The sequence below is a fragment of the Xenopus laevis genome, chromosome 6L (assembly GCF_017654675.1).
Source record: "Xenopus laevis strain J_2021 chromosome 6L, Xenopus_laevis_v10.1, whole genome shotgun sequence".
Lineage (NCBI taxonomy): Eukaryota > Metazoa > Chordata > Amphibia > Anura > Pipidae > Xenopus > Xenopus laevis.
In genome coordinates this window covers 112,342,124-112,362,635 of record NC_054381.1, presented here as the reverse complement: position 1 = coordinate 112,362,635, position 20,512 = coordinate 112,342,124, and the positions used below count along the sequence as shown (strand labels likewise).

Genomic DNA, 20,512 nt, shown 5'->3' with positions numbered 1-20,512 from the left:
AAACACCAGGTCCCATGCCTGTATATGTAACTATACTGCGACACTCACACACACTGATGTATACTGGCATCACATGTATGTTCCAAGTGTAGGATCTGACATGCTTAGAGATGTTGGACATTTCAGGTCTGCACGTTGACCATCTCTGACATCGCACACCTAAGCATCATCAATAATACCACAGTACTGTACTTGCACAAAATGAGTAAGTCACACTTCCAAGTCACATTTACATGCGTGAGTATATCTGGACAGATGTTATTGGTCAAACTGGGATTTATCTACTAAAGCCAGACAGCAAGAATTGCCAAACCACAATATTGGAGATAATGAGAATGTGACATCAATACAGATCATTCCAGCAATTCCGCAGCAAGTCAAATCCAGCTACACTGACTTAACTGACACAGTTATCCTTGCCCCCGAGTGACCCCCAATGGAAATTACTCTTGAGTCCTGGCTCCAATGGATGACCAGTGGTACTTTACCAGGTAGCTGCACAGGCCCACTGAGAAGAGGTGTATGCCAACATATTGGATGTACATAATAAGTGCATGAAAGATAAAACAAAAGTAAACTTTAGCCCTTTTCCATTATGTTTCACAAGCCCGGACTGGCAATCTGTGAGTTCTGGCAAATGCCAGAGGTGCTGCTGTAAGATGCCATAGACAGTCACTATATAGTGGGCCTGTGAAGGGCTGTTTAGGCCTCTATGTACTTGAGGTGCCAGAACCTATTTTGATTATCAGTCCAGACCTGAATTGTCTCTTTGTGCAGATGCAAGGACATATCTGGAACACACAATGTAAAAGTAATACTATCCAGATTTCAACATTTTATGTGTGTTTCCATGTTTCAAAGTAAAAAATCTCAAAAATGCTTCCTGCAAAGCCTTACTACTAATACAACTGTGCAGTATGCAAACGGGGGTATCCAAAGTCTGGCCTTCTGTCTCAGCATCATCATTTATCATCATTATTTACATAGCATAGCATATTTTAACAAACAAATACGCGATTAAAGGGCCCTGCTCTGAAAGTCTTTCTATCTGTTGTTAAAGTATTAATTCCAACAACCCCATCCCTACTGAACATCTTCCCTCTGGTTTTATTGCCTTTAATTGCCATCATCCATTGCCAGGTGCTAATAACACTAACATCCATATGGTAACAATAAGCCTTTATCCAAAACAATGAGTAAATAATTCCTTCCATCCTGCAGCTCCTATGCTTTTGCTCTGCTCTTATTGCAGTCACGGAATGGCCTGAAGGGACAGCAAAATGCCTCCACTTAGGAGTAACTCATGCCTGAAGGAGGTGCCCCCATTAGCTCCCAAACACTGTCAATCATCATGTCTGATAACAGCAAAGACCAGAGTGATCTAGTTTTCCAGGCATGAGCTTATTGCCTGGCAAGTCTGTAGCACAATCCTGAAAAATAAACTTTCCCCCCAAATCTCCAGGTCAATGTTTCCAAGTATGTTTCCTTTATGGTCTGCCGTTAAACTACACCTAGAACAGTATACAACCAAATTAGGGCCATATTCGTAAAGCTTGTAAAATAAAGTTGTGTATTGAACACCATGCATAATAATCACCTGATGATCCATTACACCAAGCAATTTGCAGTATTTAAAAATGTGTCGTATATTCTAACACAGCTTTTCTTTTAACTCAGCTTAATACAAATGCTCCATAATATGGGAGGGACACATGTTAGAGGATGTTGTTTTATTTTAATAATACAGTGAAAGCCCCTTAAAGGGGTTGTTCACCTTTAAAGAAACATTTAGGGGCAGATTTATCAAGGGTCGAATTTCGAAGTACAAAAAACTTTTTTGGCAATCCTGTGATCGAATAAAAATCGTTTGATCGAACGATTAAATAGTTCGAATTGAACGGTTTTAGTGTACGATCGAATGATTTTTATTCGATGTGTACAGACTTAAAAAAAATGTAGAAGGTCCCCATAGGCTAACATAGCACTTTGGCAGGTTTAATTTGGCGAAGTATTGAAGTCGAAGAGACAGTACTTCGATTATCAAATGGACGAATATTCGAACGATTTTTACTTCGAATCAAAGTCAAAATAAATTCGAAGTCGTAGTATCCTATTCGATGGTCGAAGTATCCAAAAAATGACTTCGAATTTTTTTACTTCGAAAATTCCCTCAAATTCACTTCGACCCCAAAACAATAAGTTCAATGTATGTTATACTACATGGAATTGTACTGATGTGTTCTACTTTCACTGTTCTATACTGGAAAAGATACTTACGTTATCCTCTGTCAATGTATCTATTTTTGAAAAATAAAAGAGATTATAAAAAAAAAAAAAAATTCACTTCGACCCTTAGTAAATCTTCCCCTCAGTGTGACGTAGAGGTCGATATTCTGAGACAATTTGCAATTGGTTTTCATTTTGGATTCTTTGTTATTGACTATTTAGCTTGTTATTCAAAAGCTCTCTAATGTGCAATTTCAGCAATCTGGTTGCTAGGGTCCAAATTCCCCAAGCAACCATGCATTCATTTGAATAAGAGACTGGAATATGAATAGGAGAGGCCTGAATGGAAATATGTGGGGGAAAAAATAGCACTAACATTTGTTTTTAGATGGGGACAGTGACCCCATTTGAAAGCTGGAGAGAGTAGAAAAAGGCAAATAATTCTAAAAAAATAATGAAGACCAATTGAAATGTTTCTTAGAATTGGCCATTCTATAACATACTAAAAGTTAACTTGAAGGTGAACCAACCCTTTAAGTAAAATTCTACTCCTTTCACAGACTCCAATGATCCTGTGAGATTGATGGGACAATGGCTGAGCAATGACTCGAACTTTTTCCAGAGAAAGATCATTAGAAAACTCAATGAAAATGCCTCTTTGAAAGCAAATGATTGGCCAGTGCGCAGCAGGGATCGCTGCAGAGGAGATCTGGTGCTATTTTAGATTTAAAGCGCAAAGCAAAAGCCTGAGGGTTCGAACATAATTACAGCACATTCATAGTCTAATTTATTCTCACTGATTTCTGTTGAAGTCGCAGCAGCGAGCCCAGCAGTGCGCCAGATAGAACTAGTCCCCCCTATTAAGATAAAATGGCCCGTGATCTGTGATGGGGACTGATCCAAACTCACCTCTGAGCTGGCAGCGGACCGCAGCGCCCAGCAGCAAAAGCAGCAGCACTCGGCAGAGCATTTCTCACTCTGTTCCAATATGAAGGACAGGGAATGGGGCCGGTAATTTGCTGTAGGTTATAAATTTGGCATCCGTGCTTAGAGGGTCTGTGCTGCACCCCCCGCTCTGCAACTTCTATTCTCACTGAGGATCTTCTCTCATCCAAAGGGCTCTGGGGAAACCGCTTAGGAAAAGAAGAGGGCAGGGGGAGAAACCATTCAGCCAAAGAGGGAGGGGTGTCTGATGCAGCATGCATTTTCGTTAGAACTCCACTCTCCAATCGTCTGCTTACAATCGCTCAAACGAGTAGTTTTTCCAGAAGCCGAAACCAACAAAAGCAAAACTTTCTCTGCTGTGTTTTGGAGGAAATATTTGCACAAAGTAGGTATTTGATGTGTCCCCTATGAAAAATGTGGCGCGGAGCAGTAGTGTCCGGGGTAGCTAGAGGATCAGAAAGCTGTGAGGAGGAATGTGGGGTCTGGCAATTGGGTATCAGGGACGTGCTGCTGCTGGAGATAGAGCCATTTATCTTTGGATAGAGTTGGCGAGGTTAGGGTTAGTTCACACGGGGAGATTTTGTCGCCTGGTGACTAATCGCCTCGTCTTCTAAGTGGCGTGTTTTCCCAAAGGCTATAATGAAAAAGCACACGCGGCGATGCGTTTTCCATGGTCGCCCGAAGTTGCCTCGTGAGATCGCCAGGCGAAAAAATCTCCCCGAATCTCCTCGTGTGAACTAACCCTTACAGAGGCAGAGTGGGAATTTCCCCAGGGAAAATGGGTAATTATGTAAAGGTGGCCATAGACGTAACAATTACGATCTTTCTTGGAAAAGATCTTTCCAAGAAAGATCGTTCGTTTCAATACACACGTGTAGAGCTGAATCAGCAGATATACAGGTAGATATACGGGAAGAAACAATAGAAATCTACCTGTATCTGACGATTCAGCACTAACAATGGCCGATGTTTGGGTCCCTTCAAAGGCACCCGATCAAAATTTTCCGTCCAGCCCGATCGACGAGCCGACCGATATCCAAGTCTTCTGCCGATATCGGTCGGCTCTTTTTCCACCATACACGCAACGAATATCGGACGAAAATTCGTTTCGTACGATATTATCTGTTTGTCTATGGCCACCTTTACATTAATATAGTGAATAAAGTTCCACCCTCTTGTAAATTATAAGTTACCGAGGAGTTACATGACCATATAAAAACACGAGGCCGAAGGTGATGGAACGCCAAGGTCACTCCTAATATCCTCATATTTTGCAACAGGTTTCAGAGTCATGTGACAGTCATGTGACAGAAATGACATCACTATTCACCGTTTATAACTGATGACATCAGAACTCACCGTTTATAAGGATATAATTTACAAGATATTCATAGCTTTTGTGTATAATGCGTCTCCAGGGATGTAGCACTCCAGCCCTCTAGTTATGATGATGATTTATTAAAGAAGTGGTTCACCTTTAAGTACACTTTTAGTATTTTATAAAATGGCCAATTCTAAGAAATGCTTCAATTGATTGTCTTAATTTTTTTAGCTTCTTCTGACACTTTCCCACTATGATATGGGGGTCAGTGACCCCATCTAAAAAATCAATGCTCTGTAAGGCTAAATATTTATTGTTATACTCATATTTCTATTCAGACCCTCTCCTCCTATATATTTTCCAGTCTCTTATTCAAATCAGTGCATGGCTGCTAGGGTAATTTGGATCCTAGAAACCAGAAATTGCAAAGTGAAGAGCTACTGAATAAAAAGCTAAATAACTCAAAAACTACAAATAAAAAAAATGAAAACTTGTCTCTCGACATTATACTAAAACTTAACTCAAAGGTGAAGAACCACTTTAACATGCCAACATGTTACATAAATTGGGCTGAAAAAAGACCATTGTTCCAAATAATCCCCACCATAAAACTATATATACACCAATATCTATACTAATTGTAGATATTAGTATCACAATAGCCTGATATTTTTCTTGTACAAGAAACCATCCAAGCCCCTCCAAGCATTAACAGAATCAGCATCACAACATCATCCAGCAGTGCATTCCACAACCTCACTGCCCTCCAGTGCCGGGCCATGCTGGGCAGACGCCCTAGGCAGGCCCGGCACGCGCGGCGCCTGTATGGAGTACGCGTGCGCGCATTTGCACTCGCGTGCGCATGCGCGAATTTGAGCGCGCATGCGCAGAAGCGCACAAAGCACGAAAAGTCAGCAAGAGAAGGGAACCGGACTTGGGGTAGGCGACAGAGGAGGTACGTGCCTGGCGCCCTCCCAGCTTTGCGCCCTAGGCACGTGCCTACTCTCCCTACCCATAGTTCCGGCCCTGCTGCCCTCACTGTGAAGAACCACCTACACTGCTTCAAATGAAAGTTCTATTCCTCTAGTCCTGAATCCGTGAAAAGACTCAAAGCCACGAAAGCAGCCGAAGTTGAAGTCATAAAGTCGCGAAAAGAGCTGAAGTTGAGGTCCTGAAGCCATCAGTTCAGTTCTACTGAACACCAATGTGAGTTCTTTTTAATTGTATTAAACCCCTGGCCACCGATCTATTATTGTAATACTCTATAGGTCCTTGCCACCAATGTTTTTAAAAAAAATGTTCCCTGGGGTGCCAATGTTTCTTTTTAAAAACTTTTATTTTTTTTAACTTATGGGGGCCTTGACCACCAATGATTTTTTGAAAAACTTTTATGGGGAGCCCTGGCACCTGTAAGGGGAGGGGGCCTGACCACCAATGATTTTTTTTTTAAAAAAACAAACATTTTTTTTATAACTGATATAAGAGGTAAAGAGGAACATGCCCCAAAGAGTGACTGTAACTCTCAGCATCCTTTTGACAGCTGAAAACTGACAGGGGGATGCTTGGAGTTGAAGACAACAGCTGGAGGGACAACAGCTGAAGCATCACAGGTTGGCCATACCTCGGCTTCATTTATTTCCTTAAATTATAGTCTCACTGAAGGTTTTTTTTTTAATCTATAACTCTAGCCCTTAGCAAAATTTTCCTAGAAATATAAGCACCAGAATGGTATGCAGCAAGTAATGGCTATGCAGGCTTGTCTGTTGACCCCACTCAGCACCCATGTTTGATCTGCATAATAAGGTTACGCTGGGTGGCAAAAGTCACCCCTCTGAGCTGAATTCTAGAGAGAACTCTGATTAACAAACTGTTCTCATGTCGTTATCACAGGATGCAATGCACTAATAAAGGCAGCAATGCCACAGCTTTGTGAGTTAAATCTACCAGAACTAGAGTGCTGGAAAAAGTACGTCGGACTGAATAAGAAAGTGGCCTATGGCCTTACAGCCAATAAGTCAGAGATATTTGCTAGAACTTTATTAAGGGGAAGTCACCCAAATTATTGGCTGTATGGCCCACTTTTGAACAACTATTTACATCTAGGTGATTCCTAGAAGTCAGAAGATTTTATAAGGAAGTGATAAAGAGAGACACAATGTGTGTGTGAGGCAGGTGTGTGAGGTAGTAAGGGGTGTTTTCTTGGGAAAGAAAGAGTGAAGGAGTTATAAGTAGTTACTGGGTCTAATAGAAAATCCCTTTTAAAGTCACCCTACAAACTTTGGGGAGAACTGTGCATTTCATGTTCATAAACTAAAGTAATTAGGGCCACTTGTAGCAGCCACTGGGTCTGCTGTATCTGTTGTTAAACCCTTGCCCATTGGTAATTTATTTTCTGTGCAGTTTTGTTGGAGCAGACCCATGTAACAGGCAGAATCAGGTGACACCCCCCCCAAGTCTGGCACACATACTGTAAACAACAGGTTAGTACTCTCGTTAGTACTATATTACGCAAAGTCTATAAGTGTCACTACCATTAGCATAATGTCACACTAGAAGATTTATCAGAAGCAAATAAACTTGAAGGGAAGTAAAACAGCATCTGATTTGGCTGGTATCTGACATGTCATGTGAGGGAGGTCTCCTCCATGAACCTTCTTATCTCAAAGACTCAGTCACTACTGTGTGTCAGAAAGAGCTATTAGCTTCAATTAGACTGACCAATACTAGACTGCCCAGTGGGATGTCAGTTGTGATATCCTAAAGCAGGGGTCCCCAACCTTTTTAACCTGTGAGCCACATTCAAAAATAAAAAGAGTTGGGGAGCAACACAGGCATGCAAAAACTTCCTGGGGTGCCAAATAAGGACTGTAATTGGCTATTTGATGGCCCCTATGTGGACTGACAGCCTACAGGAGACTCTGTTTGGTAGTACACCTGTTTTTTATGCAACCAAAACTTGCCGCCAAGCCTGGAATTCAAAAATAAGCCCCTGCTTTGAGGCCACTGGGAGCAACATCCAAGGGGTTGGTGAGCAACATGTTGCTCGCGAGCTACTGGTTGGGGATCACTGTCCTAAAGACTAGCATGCTAAACTCCCACAAGACCACCAGAAAAATGCAGCTCACAGGAATTTTACAATGGATAATGATAATTAGAGTATATAATGCCACCCATTCACACCATTCTCTCTTACACCAGCATTTATGTTATTTCAGCAATCCTTTAATTTTATTTCCTTTCTTTTATATCATTACAAGAATGTCTAGTATTTATTTCTAACACATTACACACTAGAAGAAGATAATGTACCCTGGACTTTTCACTTTGTAGTCTGCTATAAAGAGACAGGTAACTCATGGGGCCCAGGGTGGGGTCTACACCCCCAGTTGGCAACAAAAGCGCGCCTAAGGACTAAAATGAGCTGAAATATATTAAATATTTTTTCTAGTTTTCTAAAAACATGAAGGTACCTGATCCTGACCATCACTCATCATGTAATGTAGAATGCATGCATACATACTGTACTGTGGTTGGCTCAGTTAGCTTGCAGTGCCAGGTTTTCTGTTCTACAATGCCAGTGTCACCCAGTGTGCAGTTAAGGTTATTTAGGACATAAGGAATATTGTTTGCTGCAGGTGATGGATCCACTAGTATATACGGGATTACCCTTACATATGCTTCCTATAATAGACCCAAGAGAGGGTATGTTAAATAAAATTGTAATGCCCTAACTAGTTTTTTTTAAAAAAAAAAGCAATTTGTCTTCCCCAAAAGAGTAGCCAGACCCAGTAGAGTGCCTTTGCCCACTGAGCCATTCAGGATAATCTGTTTGAGAAAGACTATTATGGGATGTTGCTGCAATTACAGTTTATGGAATCTGACATTCATTGGTTTCTTTATTAAGAGAGAGGTTCTTTGTGGAATGCCACAGTTCTTTGTGAGAAGATAACACTTTGTTCAGGATTCCTTTGTTCTCTGTGAGCACCTACAAGGTACTTATTTATTAGCTAAAAAACAGATGTAGATTGAGTTGAGCTTTGGTCATAACAGCTATTAAGTTAATGACAACACCTGAACCATGAACGGGGACCTGAGGTGCCTCAGCATAATGTAACTTTAAAGGAGAAATAAAGCTTAACTAAAGATGTAGCTAGAAATGTTGTACATTATGTTTTGAGCTTATGTGCTAGCCCAAGGCAACATAGTCATTTAGCAGGGAATATCTGTGTCTCCAAAGATGCCCCAGTAGCTCTCCATCTTCTTTTCTGCTGATTCACTGCACATGCTCTGTGCTGCTGTCACTTACTGAGCTTAGGGACCACTCACAATATACAGTACACATAGAATAGAAATGTCACAATATAAGGCTGATTGGTAATTAATACAGATAATTACTACATGGCAGCACAGAAACCAGTGCAACTAGCATCAGAATTTAATAATCAACCTTGTAGCATCAGTTTTTATAACAGGCCAACCACATTTTCTGCTGGATAATTTGCAAAGATCCCTAAACTTAGGTTCTCAACAGCTGCTCAGAGCCCACTGAGCATGTGAGTGTCTCAGACACTTTCCAATATGGTGACCTCCTGTGACAAGTTTGAAGTCCTGGATCATTGCTGCTATTGACAAGCTGAAACTTTAGACTGGTGCAATAAGCTCAGTATATAAAATATGCATTTTTTTAGCCATAATTTTACCCTCTTTTTCCACAGTCCAAAACTGCCCTTGCTGCCTGCCATTGGCTAAAATATGCTGATGAGAGGCAGTTTTCTACCTAAAAAAGACAAATGAGAATATGCCCCATGTGTCAACAGCCTAATAGTCTAATTTTTCTACCACACATACACAGATCCACCCTATTTAAGTAGGACAATCCAGATCACAAAAAGCAAGGGGCTTAACCAGACTAGAAATGGTTTCAACTGTATCTGGGGAGTGTCTGGGTGTATCCAAGGCAGGTTGCAGCCTTGGCCCAAAATATTCAGTACATTCAATTTAGAATGTTGGGGAGAATACCCACACACTTCACTTACCCCATAGATAATTAAACTACCATTATGCTTTTAGACTGTGGGTGGCAATTAGAGAACACAAAAGGAAACATACATGCACACATTCCACCCAGTGAAAGGAGGTACTTGGGTTACCTATGCACTGGTTTAACCAGGGAATCATCAGAAACCATGTAACTCTGCCCATGTGTGTCCAAAATATTTGAACAGCATCTACAGATGTGTCTATAGTGTTGTGAAGGGTTACCCTGGTTTACATTGTTTTAAGTACATGGAGTAACTATCGTGGTTTAGGAAACATCCAGGGGCCACTTGGATTAGTGGTTGAGGTATGCATTAACATTTAGTAATTGAAAAAACAGCACCATTCTGAAGCGGGGTTAAAGAAGGTTCAAGAAAGTGTCATTCTTTTTTGTTTCAAAAAATAAACAGACATAACTTTTAGTTCTTTAGTCTCTTTAGATCAGAGATAAGAGAAAACTGGCAGGAACACCGTATTTTAGATCAAATTAAATTAAAAAAAAACAATTTTGTAGGTTGTGGTTTCCAAAGTCTTAGTTCCAAATGTTGTTACTTTCAATATACTGGTGAAATATGTTATTTTTTTGTTGTTATTAAACCGTCCTGTAGGTCTCTTTTTTTTGTCAGGACTAATTTGTTCCTTTATTTATACATCTGTTATGAGTTAGTAAAGTGCTTGCCCTGTTCGGAGGTCTTTGCTTATGTATATGCAGCTAGAATGTTTTGTTGTGACTAGTGGGCCTGGAGACATCCTGCTGACTATATCTTTCATCCCAAGGCTTTAGTCAGCCTGATTATGGTTTGGTTTGATCGTCAGGAAACACGGACTGAAATTACCACCATCCAGATGTCTCAATGCAATAAGTAAAAATAGGACTAACATGAAACTGGGCAACTTCATCCTTCATGTTATATAGACACAACTCCCAGCATTGCATTGGAAGTGGAGAGCGGCCTGTTTCCTATCCTTGGAGTAACATTAAGAATATTAAGCTTTTTGGCCAGTACTTTGCCTTGTACTCTATATTAATATCATTAAATAAAATACACCAGATAATATAATGCAGATGTGATATTACTATACTCTGCTACATCTTATCACAGCCCCCCTCCTGCCAATAATCTTTGGGATTGCTTCTGTTAAAATGCCAGACATACCAACCCACATATACCCTTATTTGATGCCTTAAACAATGGAATCATTTAGTTTGCAACTGAAAGTCTAAACTGCAGTCCTCCCTTGCAGAATCTTTGTAACTATTCTGGCTCTTTCGCAGTGTTTACAATTACAATTAAAAAAAAAAAAAGAGGCAAATAATAGGTTCATTGATTGAAAACATTTGCACGCACACAAGGTAAATGTAAGAGTTAAAAGGAGAGGAAGAAAGCCTGGAGTTCTCATTCTGTGCATCCCTGGAGTTCTCATTCTGTGATAACTGAATAGGCAGGATTGGAGACAGAAAGGAAGAGCAAATCTGGGGGATTAATGCAGCAAGCGAATGGGAATGACTTTCCAGTGTGTGTGCTAAAGAAACATAAGCAGGACTGGCTTTATAATAACAACAAACCCACTTGTTTCTAGAATTGCCCACTATTCCGGTGCATGAGAAACCTGACAGATATCTCAGAAATAACAGATTTAGAATTCTTTATATCCATTCTATCTAGGGGAAGTCAATAGTTACCTTTTTCTTTTAACTATTCTGCTAAATGGATATGAACTCAACAACTACATACTTATATATCCAGATTTATGCAACTGTAATGGTACAAACCTACACATTTACTATATACTGTAATAAGGCTTATTTAAAGGGGTTGTTTATTACTTTTGAATAAACTTTTAGCATGATGTAGAGAGCAATATTTGGAGACAATTTTGCAATTGTTTTTTATTTGTGGTTTTTGAGTTATTTAGTTATTTATTCAGCAACTCTCCAGTTTCCAATAACAAATTACCTTGGCAAGCAATGCGTTGATTTATATAAGAGACTGGAATATGAATAGGAGAGGCCTGAATAGAAAGAGGAGTAATAAGAATTAGTAATAACAATTACTTTGTAGCCTTACAGAGCATTTGTATTTAGATGGGGTCAGTGACTCCCATTTGAAAGCTGGAAAGAATCAGAAGAAAAAGGCAAATAATTCAAAAACTATAAAAATGAAAGCCAATTGAAAAGTTGCTAAGAATTACCCATTCTACAACATACTAAAGATATCTTAAAGTGAACCACTCTTATAAGCGCCTGTGCCTACTTGCGCACATCTATATTAATGCCATGTGACAGTTTCTCCTACTTTGTGCTGAGACACAAGGGGCAGTGTTCTCTGTTGCAAGGGGGACCTCTACCAAACACCTACCTTGATTAGGTGGTAAGTGCAGGGCTTTGTTTGTATGTTGTCTATAGACAATAAGGGGGTTATTTATATTTATCAAAGTATGATTGTATCGCAACATTTTCTGCTGCAAACTCCGATCTGGTTTCTTACGCTTATTTATTACATTTTCCCAATAATTTGCTTTGTGGGGAAAAAAATCTGATTAAATTTTTTTTCGGATTTTTCATACAATTTTCAAATTTTTTTTTATTTTTCACCTGAAAACTCTGAATTCTTATATTTTTTGCCCGAAAACTCCGAACAATTCGGGGTGTTGTACGAAACATAGCACACATCAAAAAATCATTGGGACTTCTCCCATTGACTTATATGCCTCGAGATGTCTGAGATGCCAGATTTTCTGATTTAGACTTTTCCATCCTGGGGGTTTAATAAATTCTGAAGAATTTTCGATTTTTTAAAAATCCGTTTTTATTAAAAAAAAATCACGAATTTTTCATGATTTTTGCAGTCTGAGTTTAGTAAATCCCCTAAATGTCTGATAATCACACACAATTGAATGGGATGTAAATGTAAACTTATTTCCTTAAAGAGTGATGTCCTTTCCCTTGAAAGAGAGGGTAAAGTATGGCATATTGAGCTGATTCCTTGTAACTTTAATGAATTAGTTCTATTTTATATTTGAGTATCAAACGTATGTGAAATATCTCCCAAAGGCCTTGTTAAAGATCATTCTCTTTCTAACAGGGCTCACAAGTGCTTTCTCAGTTTTTTGGCCCCATTATTTCTGACTGTGGTGTTTTCCTCTTTACTAATAACTACAGATTTCGGTAACTTATATCTTTCAGTTTTGTGGCTGCCTCTTTGATCTATTCGCTCATTGCCATGTAAACAAATGCACAACACTGATCAAAGAGCCAACCGGAATCGTCGGCACCAGCATTATGGTCTTTTTATGCACGCACCATTGATTCTATGTGTCACGGCAATTAAAGGGTTAAAGGAGACTTTGTGCAAACTAAAAAAAATTGTTATCAAACTACGCCTAGAAGTTATGTTTAGTCAATAATTTCCTGGAGTCCAAGTGCTGTGTAAGCAAAAAGGGACAGAATTCCTGTGGCTTAAGCTGTTGCCTGAAGGCAGAAGGGCTCAGTGCGATGTTATTCCATTCAAACAGACATATTGTTAGCTTTCCTTTGCTGCTCTGATTTCTGCATCTGGGAAACTTTAGCAAGCAAAGCCCACAAAAAAGCGCTTATTTATTCCAATATGGCTCCTATGTATGGACTATACTGTATATTGTAGGATAATCATTGTTGTCACATGTGGCAAATGACATACGCATATAATTCACTGGAGGTTGGCATTAGACTATAATACACACGTCTATACAGATTGATATTGCTAATAGACAAAATATGGGATCCTGCATAGTATGCGTTACTTTGAAGGCACAGAGATAAAAGGGCATGGATGAAAAGATATTATTGAACGCCATTCCAGAGGCATGATCAGGATGCTCAGACATGCCTCAGAATGAAATAGGTCATTATTTCTGTGGTTTTTACTCATTTGTTTTCTTCAAAAAAGCTCCTTGTGTAGAAAGTAGTTCTTACTGTAAATGAAAAATTGTCAGATCTCTGATTTCTTTTGTGGAGCTCTGAAAAGGATTAGAATGAACAAAGTTTGCAGAATTTTTAAGTTACATAGTCATCATTTTAAAAAAAATGTGAGCCTTTGACATTAACCTCCACAGGAAACAGCAGATACAAGTCTCACAAATGAACTAAGGTTTGATTATTTACTTACACTATAAATAATAATAATAATAATAATAATATAATATGTGCCTATCTATCTATCTGTTTATCTATTAAATAATAGACATCATACTTTACATTCTAATTATATCACAAGTCAGTGAGATGGTCTGTGAAGCAGGGTCGGACTGGGCCAGCGGGACACCGGCTCTTTTTTTTAAATTCTTTATTTACGTTTTTCCAAAAAAAGTTTTTTTAAAAGTAAAAAAAAGAAAATACACTCCGTGACCTAATGACCAAAAAATAATTCTCTTACATTGTGTCATAATAAGGACAAACACACAAGCCCTATAAAACAATCAATATGTGTAAATAAATAAATACAATCAGGAAAAAAAAAAAAAAAAGTACGACCCACTCAGACCCGCTCCCTGCACTCCTTCTCCTTACCTCCCTCCCTGAAACCTTTGGCATTGACTCGCCGGAGAAATGTATGCGTGCACACGCGGGGGCAGCAGTAGAGAGGAGTTTGTGACTGGGGGGCCCTGGGGATGGTGTGGGGGACCCTTGAGGCTGCAGGCCAGGTGGGCCCTGGGTCCCCCAGTCTGACACAACTGTGAAGAGCCAATGTTGCATATTTAGCTGGTGCTTTCTCTTCCCCTGAAATTCCTTTCATCTGAATTTTCTGCCTGTATTTGATGTGCTTTTCATTTGCAGTGTTTTAGTAGTATGAGTAGTATGCACTGGGGAGCCCAACCCATCAGATGGTTCTCCAGCCTGGATGGATGATGTCACAGACAGAAAAATGGGGAAGGATTTGTCTGATCCCCTACATATATATATATATATATATATATATATATATATATATATATATATATATATATATATAAATACATACATATTTTCTTGTATCATTGCTTTAATGTGGTTTTATCAAGCTGAATGGGGACTCATGGTAGAGTAAGGTGCTTCAGATGCATGGAGATGGTTTTTAAGGGCAGATCTATTATACATATAAAGATTATTAATTGTTTAGACACTAACCAGCTATATAGTGTAGGATAACTGATTTTATGAAGGCTGTTCAGTAAAAAGAATTCACACCAACTTGTATTGAAATGGCTTAACTATCCAATAGTTATTAATATTGATACTTAAAAAACAAAACATAACAACGCTATCTGAACTGTAAAAATGCAATAAAGATCAGTTATTCTGTTTATACTGTTACAAGATATGAAGTATAACACGAAAAAAATCCCTTTTTGAATAAATTAACTTTTGTCGATTGTTTAGATTGTAAACTTTTCCCCTCTTGTACTGGTTATTGGTTTTATTATTGTATGTACAGTAATCTGTATGTATGTATACACTCATCTATTGTACAGCAATGTGGAGTATGTTCGCACTGTATAAATAAATATGTATGTACAGACCAGGATTTACTGCAAGGCCGCAAAGGCCCGGGCCTAGAGTTGCATGCTGCCCAGTTGCATGGTCAATTAGTTTGATTCCAGAGCATTAGACACTTGGTGATAGTCCTCCGGTAAGAAGTAAGGATGCACTTGCATGCTATCCTTTGCGAGGGACACAAATCCGGCCCTGTGTATGTAATATAAATATGTATATAATAATATTTTATAAAGTTGTAATGCCATTTTGCTTAGCTTAACTGAGACACTGGACACAGTTCAGTGATGTGAAAATTCCCAAACAGTAAATGCAACATCTTCAACTCATAAATAACTAAAGTATATACAGTAATTGTTATACAGGCAAGGAACATTATGTTCTTACCAAATACCGGTGCTTGTGGATACAGAGTAATAGAGGTCAAAGTTTGTACTGGTCCAATAACCAATTTTAGACTTTGCACACCCCCCTACACAGATTTGTTAATTCTCACATTATAGTATATATAAACTAGACATAAATAACAAATGTAAACCTTTATGTACTATAATGCCATGAATTTACTGCTATTTCAAACATTTATTTCATGTCTGACTTCACGGAAGGAGTATATGAAACGATTTTAGTCTTTTGTAAGCAAAGGTTGCAATCTATACCCAGGGCAGCCAATAGCATTGTTTATACAGTGATTCCCTTAAGGAAGTAACTTTCACATGGCACAGGCTTGAGCAAACACACACATCTTTGCAACTGAAAGAGGTAGCATATGTCAGGGTTCTAGCAGCTGTGTCTTTCACTCTGGATACTGGAATTTTTTCACCTGTGTCTTTTTTGTGATTTATAACACTATATACATACAGTAAGGAATGTAAAACAAGGCTGTTTTCGAGGATTTTTTAAGTAGTAGTAGTAGTAGTCATACTTTTATAAGGGGGTTATTTATTAAAGGTCAAGTTGTGTTTTCCTGAAAAATTTGAATTTTTCAAGGGTAGTTTCACTAAAAAAAAAAATCACATTTATCAGGATAAAAAAAAAGCCTGAATCCGAAATTACTCCCGCTAAAACCTGTTAAGGTCATGTAGAATTCAATGGCAGAGGTCCCTTTAACCATTTCAAGTTTTTCATAAATAAGCAAACATTCGAGTTGTGAGTTTATTCGAGGTAGAAAAAAACCTCACAAACTCAACCTTTGATAAATAACCCCTTCAATATAGAACTGGAGATTGTAAGACTGCGCATTGATGGTGTTACACGACGTCTCATATTTATATTTCATTCTATTTGTCAGGAAGAAATAGCAGCTGTAGTGTGGCTCTTTCTTCCTCAAGCATCATTAATTATGTTTCATCACAGTTCTTATTCTAATTATCATCTAGATGCTTACACAAACATTCTGTATAGAGCAAGAACATTTATAAATATTTAGCTCATGTAAATCCCAGAAAGTACACACTTGCCCCAATGGCATTTAAGCTGACATTTATTAGTGATTTTTGAGCAGTGGAGACAAGTTTTCCATAAGCACACATTTTTTCATGGGAACCTGAGCCCAAAACACTACATTTAAGTGATCACTTACCCACATTATTAAAATGCCTGTATCCACTGACACACAGGACTTCATTTATCAGTGTTTGGAAAAGTTCAAAAAACATACTTAGACTTTTATAAGATATTGCATTTACTGAATTATTTGGAGCTTACTTTCTTTCAAACATACTAAACCCCCAGTAACAGGGATCATTAACCTTTTTCTGAGAGGAACCATATTGACGTTAAAAGAGTCATATTAGACTCAAGAAATGGTTTAAATTTAATTACAAACTGAAGGAAGAGCACCAGGGTTATTAATCATTGGTCAGGTTTGTTGGGATTGTGAGCTTTTTCCTACCCTGTGTAAACTCACAACTCGAATGTTTGCTTATCTATGAAAAAAGCTGAATGTAAAAAAATCGATTGAATGCAATCAGGGAAAGAACTTGAATACCTCGAAATATTGAATTTATAGGCTAGAAACTTCGAATACCTCAAATTTATCGAGTTTTAGAGCGCAAACCAGCATTAAAAAAACAGAAAATCATGAAGGCAAAAACATCTTCAAATTATTAAAGGGACCTCTGCCACTGACTTCTACATGACCTCAAGTTTTTTAGTGAAACTACCATTGAAAAACTAGATTTTTCAAGAAAACACAACTCAACGTTTAATATATAACTCCGTTAATTTACTGTGTATTTCCGTAATTACGATTAAATCTACTAAAAAATAATCTTAACATGACTCAAACCCAATAGAATTGCTCTGCCTCCAATAAGGATTAATTATATATTAATTGGGATCAAATTCAATGTACTGTTTTTATTATTAAAGAGAATAACCTGGTATCCGAGACTATATTATGTATGGAAGTTGAACATAGAGTATATTAGTAAGCTATGAACATGTATAGTATTTATTAAATAATTTATCTAAGTACAAATAAGGGGTTGCAATAAAATGGAAATCAAATTAAACTACTTTTAATATGATTACTACTTTTTATATTATGATTATAGTGAGGAAGCACTATGGCATGAAAATCATAATACAGTACCCCCTAGCAACCCTACTGTTTGCCTTTAAGAGGAAATTAAAACCATTCTTCGGGGCCAATTCACCAAGCTCGAGTGAAGGATTCGAAGTAAAAAAACTTTGAATTTCGAAGTGTTTTTTGGGCTACTTCGACCATCGAATGGGCTACTTCGACCTTCGACTACGACTTCGAATCGAAGGATCCAAACTAAAAATCGTTCGACTATTCGACCATTCGATAGTCGAAGTACTGTCTCTTTAAGAAAAAACTTCGACCCCCTAGTTCGCCACCTAAAAGCTACCGCACCCAATGTTAGCCAATGGGGAAGCTCCCCATAGGCTTGGCTAAGTTTATTTGGTCGAAGGTTAATCGTTCAAACGTTGGATTAAAATCCTTCGAATCGTTCGATTCGAAGGATTTAATTGTTCGATCGAACGATTATTCCTTCGATCGTTCGATCGCAGTTTTTGCGCAAAATCTTTCGACTTCGATATTCAAAGGATTTTCATTCCCCAGTCGAATATTGAGGGTTAATTAACCCTCGATATTCGACCCTTGATGCATCGGCCCCTTAATTTTTGTCTAAGATCCATAAATCCACTGTGAAACCACAGGGGACACTGATTGTTTTCAATGTAGAGCCAGTTTTATAACCGATAGCAATCTAACATTAAAACCGTACTAAGTTAAATGTGATACAACTTCCAATAGGTGAAGTAGCTATATTTTTTATTTATAATGTTTCTCCTGCATTTAAAGTTGTACAATAAAACAATACATTAATAGAACAGACAGGAGTCAATACAATAATGAATGCAAATACATACAAAACACAGTTACATTCAATTTTACATGCTAAGTGTTAAAGAGACAAGAAAAAGGAGATCCCTGACCAATAGAGCTTACAATCTATCTATTGATTAAACATATTTGGAATGGTACTGCAGAAAAAAATGTACATTTGGCACCACAATGTTTAAAAAAATCCACTTAAGGTAATAATCTAACTAGTTTCCATCTGGTAAGTTTAATTGAAGAAATACTTAAATGTCAGTTTATTAGGACAAGATACACGATGTGTTATACAAACAGGAATCTTTGAAGATGGTCCAGCAAGAGAAACAGTTACAGTATTTAAAATAAGGGCAGAGGTCCCCTTGAAGTGAAATTCTTGTAAAACGATCACAACAAAATAGAATTTCATTTGCGTCTTGGTATGACAAACACAAAAGTTATCAAAGAGGCTTAAAAAAGACCCTTAGTTTGGTAACTACTTCGGATTCCACTTGTCATTAAATATAGACAATAGACAAAATGATCAAGAAAATAAAACTGGATATACAAAATTATGACTTACATTAATGGGAAGGCTTACATAAGTTACCCCTGTGCTGCATTGGCATCATCCCTAGCAAAGGTATATTACACCCCTGAGATTAAACCATATCCACTTATAGGTGGCATACTTAAAAAATAAAATTCGTTGAGAGCCTCGATGAGCACAAGTCTGTAGTATGAAATCAGAAGCCATTTCAGGGAAACTAAGAATGTTTTGACATGAAGCATGAAAATGACAGCAGTTGAGACTCTGGAGAATGTATATCCAGTGCCTTGTCAGGATTAGAGAAAACAATTGTTAAAACATAAATATTATTGGAATTTTAATAAGGAAGTTATCCTCAGATAATTCCTATCTATGACCCTGATACATATACATATACAAAATTTCGATTTGTGTAATTTTAGAGATTTTTTCAACCTTGTCTAAAGTCACATTTAAAAAATCCATGCATTTCTACTTATTTATTATAAGATCCGAATACAGAATGCACGAATGAAATAAAAATGCGGAACAAATCAGAATAAGAATATGAAAACCACATTTACTACAAATTCTTAAACCTCAAAGTAACTATATGATACTATATTGACCCCTTCATATTATATTAACACAGAGAGCTATATTGCTTGATAACTATATATAAAGGCATGAGAAAACACAAGAGAAGGATAGACGGGGGATAAACTGTAGCAGTAAATACAAGACTAGAGGGCAAGTGATAAAAAAGAAAGAGAAGGTGCAAGTTTTGGCAGGGATTCTAGATTAGTTTATATCACCAGTACCTTCCCCCTCTCTGTTGATTGCATTCAATTTCATCTTTCATTTCCTGCAATGAACACAACAATCCAATTGTCTACTTAAAATATTTGCCACATAAACATACATAAATACAATACTGTATAAGGCATCTTCTTTTGAAAGATATTCAATTTTCATGGTCACTATCCTGACACTTATATATGTGCAAAGAAATATGACCTCCCAGGTTGCTAAACACCTTCACAATATGAAAGAGCACTCATATAGCCCATAACTAGACTATGTTCCTTAGAATAAGCTCACTTAGCGCTTTATTTTAATCATATGTCATGTTACTAACAGAGATGACTAAATCCTGTAAGATGTTCCACCGTCTATTTTATATAATGGACTGAATTAAATTTTTTGAAACTTTTGCATTGGGAAACCTTTAAAGCTGCCTGGTTCGCTGAATCCTGAAATTGGACAACCTCTGATGTATTTTATGTTTGTATATTTCATAACAGCTGTAGTATCACTAGGAGCCTTACTGTCAGACCACCATGTGGTGCAATGTCAAATGTACACAGGTCTGCAGTAGATATAACAAACCACTAATTAATGCTCTTTATGCACTATGAACGATGTGTTGATGTATACAGTGGGTGGTTAATTGTAATGGCACCCAAAAAAGTTTTAATTATTAAAGCTACCCTTAGTGGTGGCAAGCCTTACCATTATTGCGCCATATCCGAAGGAACAGTAACGGGTGACTCCCAGTGATTCCATTCAAGGGGAATGTCATTACATATTGTA

At 37.8% G+C, this 20,512-nt stretch overlaps 1 protein-coding gene across 1 annotated transcript in view; it reads right to left on the bottom strand.

The window, feature by feature from the left end:
* Nucleotides 1-3,502, bottom strand: part of LOC108718546 (laminin subunit alpha-1) — a 111,962-nt gene extending 108,460 nt beyond the window's left edge. Inside the window, exon 1 of the mRNA XM_041566381.1 lies at nucleotides 3,136-3,502. Within this exon, the coding sequence (XP_041422315.1) occupies nucleotides 3,136-3,196 (61 nt within the window). The 5' untranslated portion in view covers nucleotides 3,197-3,502. The remainder of the gene's footprint in view (nucleotides 1-3,135) is intronic.
* Between the last annotated feature and the right edge of the window lie 17,010 nt (nucleotides 3,503-20,512).